Source organism: Lonchura striata, chromosome 2 (genome assembly GCF_050655825.1).
Source record: "Lonchura striata isolate lonStrDom1 chromosome 2, ASM5065582v1, whole genome shotgun sequence".
In the NCBI taxonomy this organism is placed as follows: Eukaryota; Metazoa; Chordata; class Aves; order Passeriformes; family Estrildidae; genus Lonchura; species Lonchura striata.
Window position 1 is genome coordinate 41547786 of NC_140704.1, and position 14760 is coordinate 41562545.

At 36.3% G+C, this 14760-nt stretch overlaps 1 protein-coding gene across 3 annotated transcripts in view; it reads right to left on the minus strand.

Moving 5' to 3' along the window:
- Positions 1–14760, minus strand: part of OSBPL10 (oxysterol binding protein like 10) — a 113714-nt gene that overhangs the window by 36477 nt on the left and 62477 nt on the right. For 2 of the 3 annotated variants that reach the window (XM_085573233.1, XM_021525868.4), the window contains 2 exons: positions 12240–12450; positions 3773–3933 (listed from right to left, as the gene is read on the minus strand). The exons of the other annotated variant lie outside the window; for it this stretch is intronic. In XM_085573233.1, coding sequence (XP_085429359.1) covers positions 3773–3933; positions 12240–12450 — 372 coding nt within the window. The remainder of the gene's footprint in view (positions 1–3772; positions 3934–12239; positions 12451–14760) is intronic. 3 annotated transcript variants of the gene reach the window in all.

A 14760-nucleotide genomic window follows, 5' to 3' on the forward strand; every position in this document is an offset into this window, starting at 1 on the left:
ATCATTAGATTGAGGGTAGTTCTGTGCAGTCCAGCCCTTATCCCTTCCATCTGATGTTTCAGGTGGACAGGAAAAAAAACAAAAAAGCTAAATAAAATTTAGAGACTTATAAAACATTAAAAACACTATGGCAAATAAGAGACAAAATTGCTTGATCTGGGAATTCAATCTCAAAGGTTATTTCTTTCAGTAAAGATAATAGGCTTTAACTTCATGCTGTCCTATATCACAACTCTGAAAGAATAATAGGCAAGGAACACACGAGAAAACAATCTCTGTCACAAAATATTGTATTTTCTGAGCTAGTTTAAGCAGTATCTCAAAGGATACCCCTGCATTTGGAAGCAGGAATCACTCTAAATAAACTAAAGCAAGTAAACACCAACATACTAACTAAAGAGGCTAATCTTTAGCTTCTACCTTATTTCACCAGAGAAGAAACTGCATTCCTGAAACCCTGACAGTACAACAGACCAGAAAGAAAAGTTTTGCTTTAGTTACTTATGGCATCAAAACTCAGCTCCAGAACTCTACATCCCTCAAGAATGCTTAATTATTAAAGAAAATTGCATTAGATGAACCTTGTTATTCCAGAGAATTGTAAAAATCTATAAACTTCTTCATAAACATATAAAAACCTGTCACTGGTATTTTAATGATGCCACTTGATGCACAGCTGCAAAGTGTCTGAATGTTGTGCTGAGAATTAGCACAGTTATCACTAAACACACTCAGCTACTCGGTCGTGCTGCCAGCAAACTGCTGCCACTGGCAGGCAGCTGGATGGGAGAGATTTCTCAGCAGTCACCTACAACCCCTCCGCCCCAACACATCTGTTTTCTTCTTAAAATCACTGCTGATCCATATTCCTAAAGTTACCTTTGCCTTATAAATAACACTCCATAATATAAGCAGTTGAGTCTGCTGCTCCTCAAGGTTAGCCATTTAATGGCATTTTCTATTTCAGACTAGAGGTCAATGCACAATTTGTTTGGTTGGTCCATCTACTATATTACATTAAGAGTTAGTCAAAAAGCTCTTTCCCATTCCTTTGGGCTATAGCTTCTAACTAAGAGATAGAGGTTATACCATGAAAGTACAAGTTTTCTTTAAGTTTAAATCTAGACCAGTCAAAGAAGAGAGTGGAATTAATTTTGATAGCACTGATACAGGAAATAGCACTCCCATCTCATAACTTCTGTGAAAGCAAGGCTTATTTCTTCTGGTAGGTATATTTGGAAAGTTGAGCCCCATTAATACCCCAGCAGCTTCTTCAAGAAAACAAGATTATCTAGTTGGGTTTTATTAAAAAGAAAATAATTAAGAAAAATAAGCTTCATTTGAATGACACTTGTGGATTCCTATTTTCTTCTAAAATAAACGATCAGATAAAAAAAAAAAGAAATCGGGGATTTCTCAGTGTCAACAAAATGCCAACTAATGACATCTAGAATCATTTTCTCATTCTCTGCTAATGTCACCACTGGTACTAACAACAAAGTATCTGGACTACAAACAAGTGATGATTTTCATTTGTTTTTATATATTATTATACATGCTAAGTAGTTAGCACAGTCAGTGCTTTTATACCTTTGAAAATAAAGTGCCTATTCAGTGCCAGATCTAGGCTTTTGCCTTGGACACACAAGGCCACAATATATTTTAAAATATTATTACATCGTGCACACAGAGCTGTTAAATTGTGTCAAATCAAACATATTTGATAACTTTGGGCAGGTCAGACATCATCTCCTGGGACTACCTGGCTCAGATACCCTTCTTACTTGGGTAACTGCTAAGTTTTTCAGAAAAAAATTCATCAAAATGATCAAAACTGAAAAGTGTAACAGCTACATTAAAAAAAATTTTCCAATTCAGAACCAAGAGTATCAATCTCAGCACCACACACACAGACACTGTGTAAGAGAAGATGCAGCTTTGTAAAGAACTTCTAGGAATGAATCCTGGTTTAAGTCACTTCCTCAAGGCAAAACTAAATTTCTGCTCATTAAACTGTACTACTACATAACAAAAATTGCATGCCTGATTCCAGCCGTTTCTTGTTGCTCCACCAACCCACAAACTTCCACTTACTATTTCTATCATCTTGAGCTGACCTTCTTGTAACTTAAAAATATCTTAATTTCTTTCTGCCCCCCATCTCTTTTTCTTCTTTTTTAATGGCTAATGCCTCAGGGCCTCCAAATGCAGGTTGCTGAGTTCAGGAAGACTCATACAAAGCACTGAGGATTCTGTACTAGAAACAGTGCTACACTTCCTTGTTTCTATTCACCCCTTCAAGGCTACTCCCTTCCCAATAAATCACGAGTTCCAGAAGCAAAAGAGTACCTCAAGACACGCACACAACTCAGTGCCTTTCATCAGCAAATGAATAGGAAGGGATTGGATCCATTAAAAAAAATGTCATTTAAAACAATTGAGTTGGCTCAACTCAACTGCAAAATGATACCTTAATGTGAGTAAAGTCAGCTGCTGCTCTTTATGTTCTTGCTACAAAGTTCATGCTTCCACATCCCATTTGGTTTTAGTGGATGATCAAAAATAAAAAAATACCAACAAAACCTAAAAAAAAAAAATCCTAATGAAACTTCAGTGGTTCAGTAAGTAGTAACTCCCAAAACAATACTCTTAAATAGCCTCTTGTCTTAAAAACACACTGTAAATCTGAAAAAAGAAAAAAACCACAGCTTCCTTATAAAAACTAATTACAGGTAATTTAAACATTTTCGTAAATGGACACTAGTAGTAACAGAATTCAAAATTCTTTTCTAAGGACAGAGGACCAAAGGAACATGTTAAAAAAAAAAAAAGGTTTATCTCTGAATTATTTTGAACTACATTCAATTCAACATACTACAAAAGAACTGGAAATCAGCTTTATTGATGTCTCCAGCCATTACATATTTTGTTAAAATTTAATTTCATTTAAGCCATTCCAATCGCCCAGAGCATTCACTGGTTTCTTCAGTTCTTTCAAAATCTTTATTCCAGTTCTCCAGGTTTCATCTGCTCCAGGTGCCCTATTATCTCTAGGGTCTTAGAGTGAAACATTTTCCTTGTGGGCAGGACTGGTTACTGAAGCAGGCAGCAGAAGCTGAAGTTTGTCATGATGAGAGATTTTCAGTGCATGGGGTGTCCGATACGCAGCTGTGAGTCTCCTCAAAGAGTGGATGCTTCAGAACTCCCTTTACCAAGCAAATGCCACAAAAGCACAAATCAGCTGGTTGATGCAGGATGATGTGGACAAGTTCTGCCCATAATGACTTAACAGGAAAAGGCATCGGGAAATAACAGAATTTTTCAAATCCAAGAACAGTCAGCTATACTCAAGAGGAAACAGCAACGGGGGAAGAACAAGTAGCAAGCAAGTAGAGTCTCCTGTCTATCTCAAACCAGAATGAAAAACAAATAAATAGCTTTTATTTGCATCAGAGGATAGAAATCTATCTTCTGATAGATTGTACTGACAATCTGTTTATTGCTTTTAAGATTAGGAAAGAAGTTGTACACTTGCCAAAGTTTGCTGACCCAAGCACCTCAGAGAAGCAAAAGCATCAAACAATATCATCAACATATTTTTCAAGTTTTTAAGAGTGCACTTTTGCACAAAATTCATCCTTTTCACAAGTAACTTCAAACAAAGAGTACACTAGCAAGACAGAATACAATAATTCATCAATTAAAGTATCCACCATCACACATGGACTGTGTCTAACCAACAGAGGTCTCTACAGAGACCAAGCACGCTTACCTCAGTGTTTGGCTGTAGTGCCTGTACATCCTGGGCTGCAGATGGTACTATGGTACTTGCCCATGTAATGTTGGCACTAGCAGATGATAAGGAGCTGAGGGCACCATTTTTCAGTTCCTCAGTGGAGTGTGACTTGGGCCCAGGCCATCCCAGGATACCATCTGAAGCAGAAAATAGGTATCAGCTTACGAGAGAAAGATTTCCTCCGTTCCCCTCACCATTCTATTGATCTAAATGAATTGTATCTCTTCTCTGCTTCCATGTATAGCTTTACTTTAGTAAAAAAATTATCTCGTACTTTTTGAACCAGCTTATGTAGTATCTCAAATGATATCCCTGCCTTTGGAAGCAAGAAAGACCCTAAATAACTAAAGTAAGCATCTTATACGCAAACTTATCTATGATTTTTTTTTTTAAGTCCATAATTAAGTGCATAATTCTAACTGGCATACCTTGGAAATTAAGCAAGAATTCTCTACCCACTATTTTCATAGCTATGAAGTTATCCATGTAAACCCTCCATTTTTAAGCCTAGCAGCTGCATTTTATTTCTGCCTGTACTACTAAAAGTTTTTTTCTAAAATGCTTTACTGGTACCAAGACCACAGTTTAAAAGAGGTCTCACTAGAAAGATACACATTAAATGTGAATCAAACGAAACCAACCCTTATTTCTGGGGGCACTTGATTTCCTGAATAGGTCTGTATTTAAGGATCCCATGACAGAAAGTGTGATCAGCTAAGGCAAGTGCACAGTTGTTCCTCCCCAAGTGCCCTAAAACACAGTCTCAACAGCCAAATCAGTAGTCTTCAGCACAGGACTTAAAATTTCAGCTATTAATTACACACTGCTATAAAACAGAGACATGGATAAGAAAATCATAGCTCTTCACTCATTACCATAATTTATATATTAATATACAATTAGTGCCACAGGGAGTATCTCTTCTCAGCGCTGACAAATTTTTTAAGATGATGCAGAGCAACACAAATTTCATTAAAGAACGTGCAATTTCTCCTCTCCATATCACCAAGGTTACCAGAGATTGCCTCGTAAGTGAAGTGCATGGTTAGATCTGGAGAGGCTATGCTGCACAGTGTTACAGTAGCACTTCCATTATTAAAAAATGGGCCACAAATCCCACAGCTGACTGAACTCTTACCAAATGCTAGACAAAATGGTTACAGAACATTCCTCTCATCTAAAAAGGCACTAAGTTATGAAGACATGGCAGGAGTTCAGAGCTACTTTGCTTAGAGTGCTTTTGTGGCGCCATCTTTTGCTGAAGAAAGTGTCAGGAAAGCATAAGCAAATAGTTTTTAAAAAATTATTTTCAAAGATCTGAGTAACCAATAGGGGGGAAAAAAAATCCAGCTTTTTTTCTTCTTTCAAATGTGTATTCTATACAATTACACAAAATTCCTCATGCCAAAGGAAGAACATTTCTGTGGCTCTCATGTCAAATTATTTCTCACTCTTCATTATTTTGCAATTACAGATCTCGATCTAGTTTTCTGTTTCTCTGTCAAAGAAGCTGAATAATGGATTACTGTTGCTATTTTCCTATTACAGAAACACTAAAAAAATTGAACTCACTTCTCTTTATGCCAATCTTTAAAAATATGTCATCCCATCATTTCCTTGGGCTATCCATTTCTCTCTGCACAGTCTATTTGGTCTTCACTGTAAACAGTTATTTTGATTTTTTTAAATTCTAGTTTATGTAAATAAGCACAATAAAAAGCTCCCACATGAAGAAATACCTCACTTCAGGGAAAATTTTAAAATGTGAACATTTCCTTCATCATCACAAACATATTTTTTAAAGCACTATACTAGTTTTCCTCTTCAGTGCAAACACCTTGTAAAAAGAGCTTTGTATTTCTCTACACATTTTAAAGTCTCTAAGAGAAATAGAAACTGTTAGAACTAGGCAAGCATATTTTCTCTCCTGTACCAAGGGCAATGCTACCCTCACAAAACAACAAGTCTTGTCAGCCTAATCAAATTTTAAATGGATCTTAAAAATACATTATGACCTAGCCAACACCAACAGGATGCCAAGCGTTGTGGTCCAAATGATATTAAAGCACATTCATTTCCTCAACACTTCTGCATATGAGAAAAATTGTTTCATTAAACCGTGCATCTGGAATTTGACTACTTTGTGGAACAGAAATATGCAGGGAAAGATATTAAGTCACACAGCACAGAAATCTAAACAAATAAAGAGTATCTCTCTGAACAATTGAAAAAAAATTCCCACCTAGTTTCAAAGTGCCATCAGGGAACCTGTGATGATCTTTAATCTACAAATCTTACTGAGATGTCAGCATTCTCAGATCATCCCAAGGGACTTGCCATATATCTAATACAGCAGCTCACAATTCAGATAAAAGTAATCTCTGATAAGAGAACTCATCAGAAATTATCTTTAAATCAACTAAGACAAGAATACAATCTCTATGTAGAAAGTGAAAGGCCACAACAGTATGACTCCTACTTTACTCATATTATCAGTTTTCCAAAACTTTTCAGGACAGTTTTTCAGGGTTTTCTTCAATTTTTCAGTACACTCAAAATACACTAGTACAAATTACTCTTATCACAAAATAGTACAGGTACAGCTGTTATCTGTGCCATATCTAATCCAGTTGTTTTACTGGAATTTACTCTCCACAGATTGAGCTGCCATCTGTAAATCATTTGATCCACTGTAATGGAGTTGCCATCTTTGTCCTTTATGGGACTCAAAATTTTCTATCACTAGTTCAATCCCCATTCTTATAAATACTTTAAAAATATATCTATGAAAATTAAACATAATATGATAAAGTTGATCTTCTGAGTTGGGTAAGAATAGGAAAAAAACTGCTGTCATTGGCTTGGGGTTTTTTAAACCATATTTTTTTCTCTGTTCTCAGTCATAGCCAAAGACAGCTGACAGAAAGGTAAATTCTAACCTATTTTGATACATCTCAGAGCTCTTAAGGAATTCCCCAGAAAGGCAGTCACAAATTATATAAAAGTATTCTCAGCTACATAACTACTTTACTACTTGCTTTAAGACTACATAAAGCACTACACTAATTAAAACAAAACATCTGTTTGTGCAAAAATTAGAAAGGACGTACTAAATACACAACTAGTAAAATCAGACAGATCTCTTCTACCTGCACTGTGTTAGTTCTATAGTTTCAGGAGTGAAAACTTAAGTCTGATTCCTCTGAAACTTCAGAGCATATGTATATACAAAACAAGAGTTCTTATAGAGTATTCCCAAAATTTAGCTTCCTTCCCACTTCCCCTCAACAGCAGTTTCCACTGTGATGAACAGGTAAGTACACCAAGGCACATAAGAACACTTGTACCTAAGCAAAGCACAGCATCCAGACCCAATCTATTTCTCCTTGACCTATAGCAATGCTACAGTTCACAAACACCTATTTTAGAGGCCACAATAGGTTGTATCACACAAATGCTCTCAGGAGAAACATCTGTCCATTCTACAGGTGCACACTGCATGAGAAGGGGGAGTTCTCTCCAAAAGGAAGGTTTGCAGGAGATTTTTCAGTTAAGCAATGTTGATAATTTTCTTTTGTTGGTTTCAATTTTCCGGCTATGTGATGTACCTTAAAATTCACTTTTGCATGATAATTGACACATAAAATATGTTTAACACCTATTTCAATTCCATAACAAAAACCTTTCTAATTTTAAGTCCTCTGGTCTTGCCTGGGAGACTACAAAAAAAAAAAAAAACACCTACATTTTCCCCCTCCCCGGCATGATTGCAAACTAAGATCTATTGATAACACTTTCCTGACATATTTTAAATAAACTCTAACAAATATCTCCTAACAGTGCAGTGGTAGGCCTTGAGGAGAAACCAATATTAGACCTGGATTCCTTCTCCTGCCAGGAATGGATGTGACAGCTTGGTCTTTCTGCTGAATCCCTACAGCACACTGAACCAGCAAGAGCAAAGGGCAGCTGCATCTCTGCTTTTCATATGAGATTGTACTTGCTAATGTTGTGTGAGGACTGGAAAATAATGTTATCTTCCAATGAAAGAAGAACATGTAAGGAATAATGTATTAGCCTTTAGATAGAACAGCAAACTGTTCCAGTTATTCTTGACAGAAGCAAGGCTGAGGATGGTGCAATTAAGGGAGAACTGACTGACCAAGCCAACTTCAGTAAAGTACCCCAGTAACAAAAAATTTGTCCTCCCATTTTCTTTCCTCACGCTTCCCTTTCCACATGCATTTAAGCACATGTACTTGTCTACTCATTTTTCTCTCTTGTCACCAGCTGCAAGAGAATTCCTAGCCGTCATTTGTCAACAAATTGAAAACATCTAGATTTTGTCCTTCCTATCCATTTATTTTCTCCAAAAAGGAAGCAATAGGGAATAAAAAGCTCAAGTATATCCTGTCCCCAACTCTAGAATCACCTCCAATCCATCTGCTTCCAAGGGACCCAAAAGCAGCAGTGTTTTCATATGAAAGTGAACTGCAGAAAATCCATAGTAAGTATGAGTTTGGTTTTTGTTTTTAAAAAATCTTAAGAAAAATGAAGTGTTCTACAATTTGGAAAAGCAGGCAAGGGAGAGAAATTAAAATATAGGAGGGAATTCCTATTGGGAAGATGCTTTACTCCGTAAATGAGTGGCTAAAGACAAATGCAGATTAAAATAATGAATTGATCTGTGCAAGCTGCTACTACAGGAGAGAACTTTCTGTCTGCCAAAACACCAGAATAAAAAACCCACAGACCTAAAACACAACATACGCTGGTAGAGCTACATTAAAACAAACATTCAAGTTTGCTCCGTTCCCAGTCTGGGAGGGAATTATATTAACAATCGCAGTCAACAGGCTCTGGAGATACTCTTCTGCCAAAGGCTGTATACAGAGCTGGAAAAAAAAATAACACTAGAACTTCTAAAGTTAGAAATGAAGAAAAGTTTTTTCTCCACATTTTTATTTTCAAAGGTACCTGCTCCTTGTCTGCATGTCAAATAAACTCAAGCCTATCAGAAGGCACTTTTGATGTACCTAAGTGATGACATTCCAAGCCAAAAAGACCTTGACATTTTCCACCATTCAACAACAACAGCAACAAAAAAAAAAAAAAAAAAAAAAAAAAACATAATTCTCAAACATAAAGATGCTTGTAGAGATGCAATCTCTCATCCTCAACTCATACTATATGTAACCAACACTTTCAACTAAAAATACCCTTCTCTGGCATATTTTTCAATGAAAGAAAAAAAATTACAAAAAATTAGCCAGTGATCAATGCATATACCATTAATAATGACAGCTAGAAATTATTTTTGACGTTATTTTTACTCAAAAGTAGAAACACAGACAGGATTTTGCTTCACTGACTGTTCTCATTGATGTACTTCCAAAACAAACAATCAGAAAAACCTTTCCATGAAGCTTCAGAGTAGAAATAAAAAAAATTACTGACTAGCCTTCAAGAGAAGATTGGAGAGTTCAGTTTAATCTTCATGTCTGCTTATAGGCTTGAGGTCTAAGACTGACAATTTGTGAGAAACGTGAAATGGAAAAATCATGTCATCCTTAAATTATTCCATCAGAAAGGATGCCATAAAAATATTTTAAAGTCATGACGTACATAATTGTAGATTCTGGACAAGATTCCACTAAAATGAATGCTGATTTCTTTCTACTCTAATTACTGGGAGAAAAAAGCAACAAAAATATTTACATCAAAAGAAAGAAGATTGTTTTTTTCTTGTCTAAAACAATACATGTCAGTAAGTCTGTTTAAAATAGTGACTATTTAATTATAATCTTCATGAGAGCATTCCACAAGCACTAGGTCGGAAACTCTCAGCCACTTTTAAGTCTTTGCTTTAGAAGCAGTAGGACTGCAAGGTCTCCAGGAAAGTCAGCAAAACTTGCACAATCAAGTATGAAGACCCCAAGGACACAAGAAAAGGTAAAGAGAAAGCAGATTAAGTAGATATATATCTCCTTTTAAAGCAGTTCTCTCTCTTTATGGCATAATAGTGAAAGCTTTGGATGCTGAAGGAAAGCATCAAGTCACCCAAGCTAAGCAATTGAGTATTTCTCACACTCCACACAAGGAAGACTGTTATCTGCCTGAACTAGATTGCTTTCATGAACTGTAGGCTAGAAGCAAGAAAATAAATTATCATATTCCTGTCTTCTATGCATTCTGCCCCACAACGCCCACTAGCATCTTTACACCACACAGGAGGTAATGACACAACACTGGGATGGAAGCATTCAGCAATAAATTGCACAGGACTGTGACATCTCACAAGCAAGGCATTTGAGAATTCCTACCACAGGAGCACATGGTTTTTAAACTAACAAGAGTCAGTGACAATAAAGGTCATCTTCTCTTGTACCTGCTGGGTATAAAAGTAAAAAAATTCACCTAGAGGACACAATCAAAATGAACTAGATCATCTCTCAGAATTAGTTTGCTAGGGGATTTCTTAAAGGCTTTAGTCTTAATAGGTATGAGCTTATGCAGCTTTGATGACTGTGAAACTCTACCGACTCAGCAGAAACATTAAGTCTATCAAAGTATGCCCGGAAAAGATTAAGTGTGCAGGAAAATCAGTAATCAAGACTTGTAGGCCAGGTTCTTTCAGGCAACTGTGTTGCATAATATAGCCTAGGGGGAAAAAAAAGTCATTTCAGTCAGGGAGGAGAGACTAAATATTTCAGTAGCTTTTAGTTCCCTTCTTAGTGGGTTTTTTTTTTTTTTAATTCCATACCAAAGAATAAGCCCACATACACACTGAAGAAATAACTGCTTGCCTTCAAGTTCTTGCAGTTACACCAAAGATGCTGGTGTGAACCAGTGCTACAGAATTTTGATTCCTGGAAAGATTCTCGTGTAAGTTTACAGTCTTAGGAAATAAAAACACTTATTAGATTTTATAATTCAGTATTTCATAGTCATTACTTTCCTTTAAAAAAAAAAAAAAAAAGGGATTCCCTTTAAGCAATTACTTACCTTTTGCTTGCTTTTCTCTCTTCTTGTCCATAGAGCCTCAAAAACCATTATCAAGTCAAAATAAAGACTGATTTAACAGCGGATTATGTGGACACAGAGTCAAGGACATGTATACCTCAAGTCACCCATCTCTTGACAGTTCACTTAAATCACATCAAGATAAAAAATTACCTTCAAGGACCTTGAAACTAGAAAGTAACTTTTCTTCAAAGTATATTTTTCATCTCTGTTTCAAACCATTCTTTTCTTATATAAAGTTACATCAAATAATTTAATTTAGTGCACTGCATCATTACTACTTAGGTAAGTGCAAGGGAGATTTGCATTTTCTACAAGAAAATGGCAATTTAAAAAAAATTATGTTCCATTTTGAAACTCATCGGAATCTGGATGGGAAAGTCAGCACATACCACAGGACAGGTATCAGAAGGTTTAATACTGTTTTTCCCAAGAACCATTTTCACATCATTTTCCTGCTTCCCAAGTAACCTTTCACATTTCTATTCTCTTCACAATGGGAATGCTTCAGAAGCTGTCCCACTGTGCCATCTCAGCAGCCTTGAGGGCATGTCCTGCCCTGTAGTGAACCTACTGCAAGTAAGGGCAGTGTGAGGGGGATTGTTTTGGAAGCACCCAAAGAAAACACAAAAAGCTACCCTGTATCCAGAGTTCTGCTGCTGCTGCATCTCTTAATCAACACTTGCTCTTAAGACTTAGCAGTGCAGTTTATGCATGGGGAAACACTAACCACTCTTCCAGAAAGCTCAAGGTCCAACCTCCAATATTATGGACAGATCCAAAACTGGGTGAACTGGAAAAACTGACGTACATGGGGACTGAGAGGCTCATGCCTGCAGAACTCACTGTATTATCACAGTGACATTTTAGGTTCACAGAACTTGCCACATATTTTTTTTTTTTAAAGCATGGAGAATTCTTTCCAGACTCAAAGAAACACAGAGACCAAAATAAATCCACCTCAGCAGCATCTTTCCATGCAGAAAACTAGAAATATTATTTTCACTGTAGCACTGCATAGCATTACTTTTATCAAACAAATCTGTATTGAGATTGAAATCTATTTTTAAAAAAAAGGAGGGGGAGCAAACCAAAACAACCAAGCTGGTTCCACACTGCTATTAAGAATGTAGGTTTATATATACCTCTTCCGCATGCCACATTTTTTTTTGTGTAGCTATCTTCAGGACCAATTTCTCTGAGAAAATTCAGGACCACCTCTTTTCCTCCTCTCTTCTGACTGCAATACATTTTGCCTTTTTTTTTTTTTAGGCAAAGAATTACAGTGCTTGAGACTGCAGAAACTCACAAGCAGCTCATCCCAACTTGCCTCTCTGAGAATGGTAAATTTTGCCTGCTTCATATCATAATAAAACACCCCAAGGCACATGAAACAATATCCAAAGGAGCTTGTGCTCACCTGATGACAGAGTCCTGTTATGCTGTGGGCCCACTTGATGCATGCTTTGCTGCAGTAGACTCAGGCATTCTCCAAGGCAGCTCAGGGTGGCAGCAGAGGTAGCTTTTAAAAGTAGCAAGTCCTGATCCAAGGCAGTAAGAGGTCCAGAATTTGGGAGAGATTCAATGGCTTGTACAAGATTCTTCTGTTGTCCTTCAGCTTGGCTCATGATCTGTAAAGGTCCAAAAGCATCTGCTGTCATAGGAAATATCACTATGTAGCTGTTAAATTCTTATGGATTGAAAGAGTGACTAAATGTGAAGAACTACCACAAATGGATGTTAATGTTCTGATCCAAACATACCATATACTCACCTAAAAAAACGAAGGGCTTGAGACTACCAAAGGCCTGTAAAAATGTCAAGACTATGTTAGAGAAAATAGTCTCTTAAAATAGTAGGTTCACAGTAGGTTTAATAGTGACTCATACTTTCTGAAAGTCTTTGTAAGGAAAAGTATGAAAATTCTACTTCCTTCTCCATTATTAATTTAGGCTTAGATTTTCTTGCCTTTGTATGTGATCTGAGATGCCCAAGGAAACTACTTTATGTAGGAAAGGAGGAGGGACAGTGTATCTCATCACAGTTTAAGAACAGGCATTATCCATTTCTCAAACACCACTAAGGACCTGGTTTTACAAAATACAGTAATTTTTAACTTTCAAGACATTAGCATAGAAAGCAACTTAGAGTACTTCTTTCATACCCAATATGAATATCAGCTGTCAGACAGAAAGTTAATCTCTTTTTAGGTTTGAACCATCCAGATGGAGATGAAAGGGGTGCTTGTACAGCAGGTAAAAACAGGATTTGAGCAGGCTGCTCTTTAAGCAAATTGGCAAGCTTTCAAAATCCTAAAGCCAAAAGAAACAGGAGATGTTCAAAATTTCTCTCTCCATTTTTGCACCCTGTAGGAAATCATATATGCATATGACAAGCCTCTTACACTTACCTTGCAAAAAACTTGCTGCAAAAATTTACAGGTCTACACTTCAGATATCCAAAGTTTACAGAAAAATATTTGTGAAGACATCACAATAAACAAAGATCCAAACTCCATTTGTCCACACTACTGTACTATAAAAATGTATTATAAACTTCATTACTTTTTTATTATCATTATTATATTTTCAAGTCTTGTGTGCTTCCTGAAGCCTTCCTATGCCACTGTAAATTGACTGATTAAAAAATATATTTTGAGTGCACTGAAAAGCATGAAAGGAAACTGAATTCAGAGATGTAAATAACCACTCTTGCAGAAAAGACTAGAATTACACAAGAAGATGTTGTTGCAGTACATAAATTTAGCCAAATGCCTTGCTGAAGGTTAACATGACATTTTAATAATCAACATTTAAAACAGAGGACAAAACTTCAGTAAAAGCCACAGACAATTTTAATTCCCCCTCCAGAAAACAAGACCTGTCAGGAGGTGACATAGACCCTCTCAATATGCAGCTTTAGGGAACCACAGAATCAATCCCAGGCAATGCAAGTATTCCTCCTTCATGGAAATAGCACAAGGAGGCAAATGGAAGGAAAAGCCAGGAGAAAAAAGATGACCATCTCCCTGGAAGACTAAACAATATAATTCTATGGAAAACTGCTTCTCTCCTTTTCCCATCCTGCATAAGAGTGTGAAATTGAAAACCTGACTTCCTGACTTTCTCATATTTCACAGTGACAGAAATATTCTATTTTAATTTCCAAGTGATTAGTTTTCCTATTTTTTTCTCTTTTTTTTTTTTTTTTTTTTTGGCAGGGGGGAAGAACAGCTAAGAAATTCAAGATTTGCTTCCATAAAAACTAAAACAAAAATTAAAAAGCAAAACTCTGAAAGCTTCAAACATTTTAATCTTCCCCTCCCCCTTAATAAAGGACTATATTCTTTCACAGATAAGACAGGAGCATAAGATAAACTGATCAGGGAGTTTATAAAACATTTGGAAAAATAACTAAGTGTTTGCAGCTATCACCCAGCCCAAAACCTTACAGCTTTTTTGTCAGCTGTATTACTCAATTAGGAGAAATTTCAATAAAATCTAAAGTCTATTCTACCTTTATCCAAAACAAGGTGTTGGTCCAAGTCTTACTGTTTTCTAGCTGACCTAAGATAGCTTTAAAGGAGCCTTTTGATTCATCCTTTCCTTGCTACCTAGTTTCATGTTACAGTTGTGATAGCAGCAGCTGCTCTATAGACCTGATACAGCAGAAGACATCTGGAACTGCAACTTTTGTATAGAATTCAAAGTATCAGAACTTGCTGAACATTTATTGCTCAAACACTGAACAAAACCACACTGTTTTAGGTGCTGAATGCCCAGAAAAAGAAGAACCTCCTCTATTCTAAGTGACAGATCAACTCCATGGCAAAAAAGCATAAGGAAATTACATATATTATTGAAATAACTGAACTTTTGTAATATGTTTGCCAATTTTTTTTAAATACTTTGATAAAAGATCTCAGAAGATGTGAAGTGCAG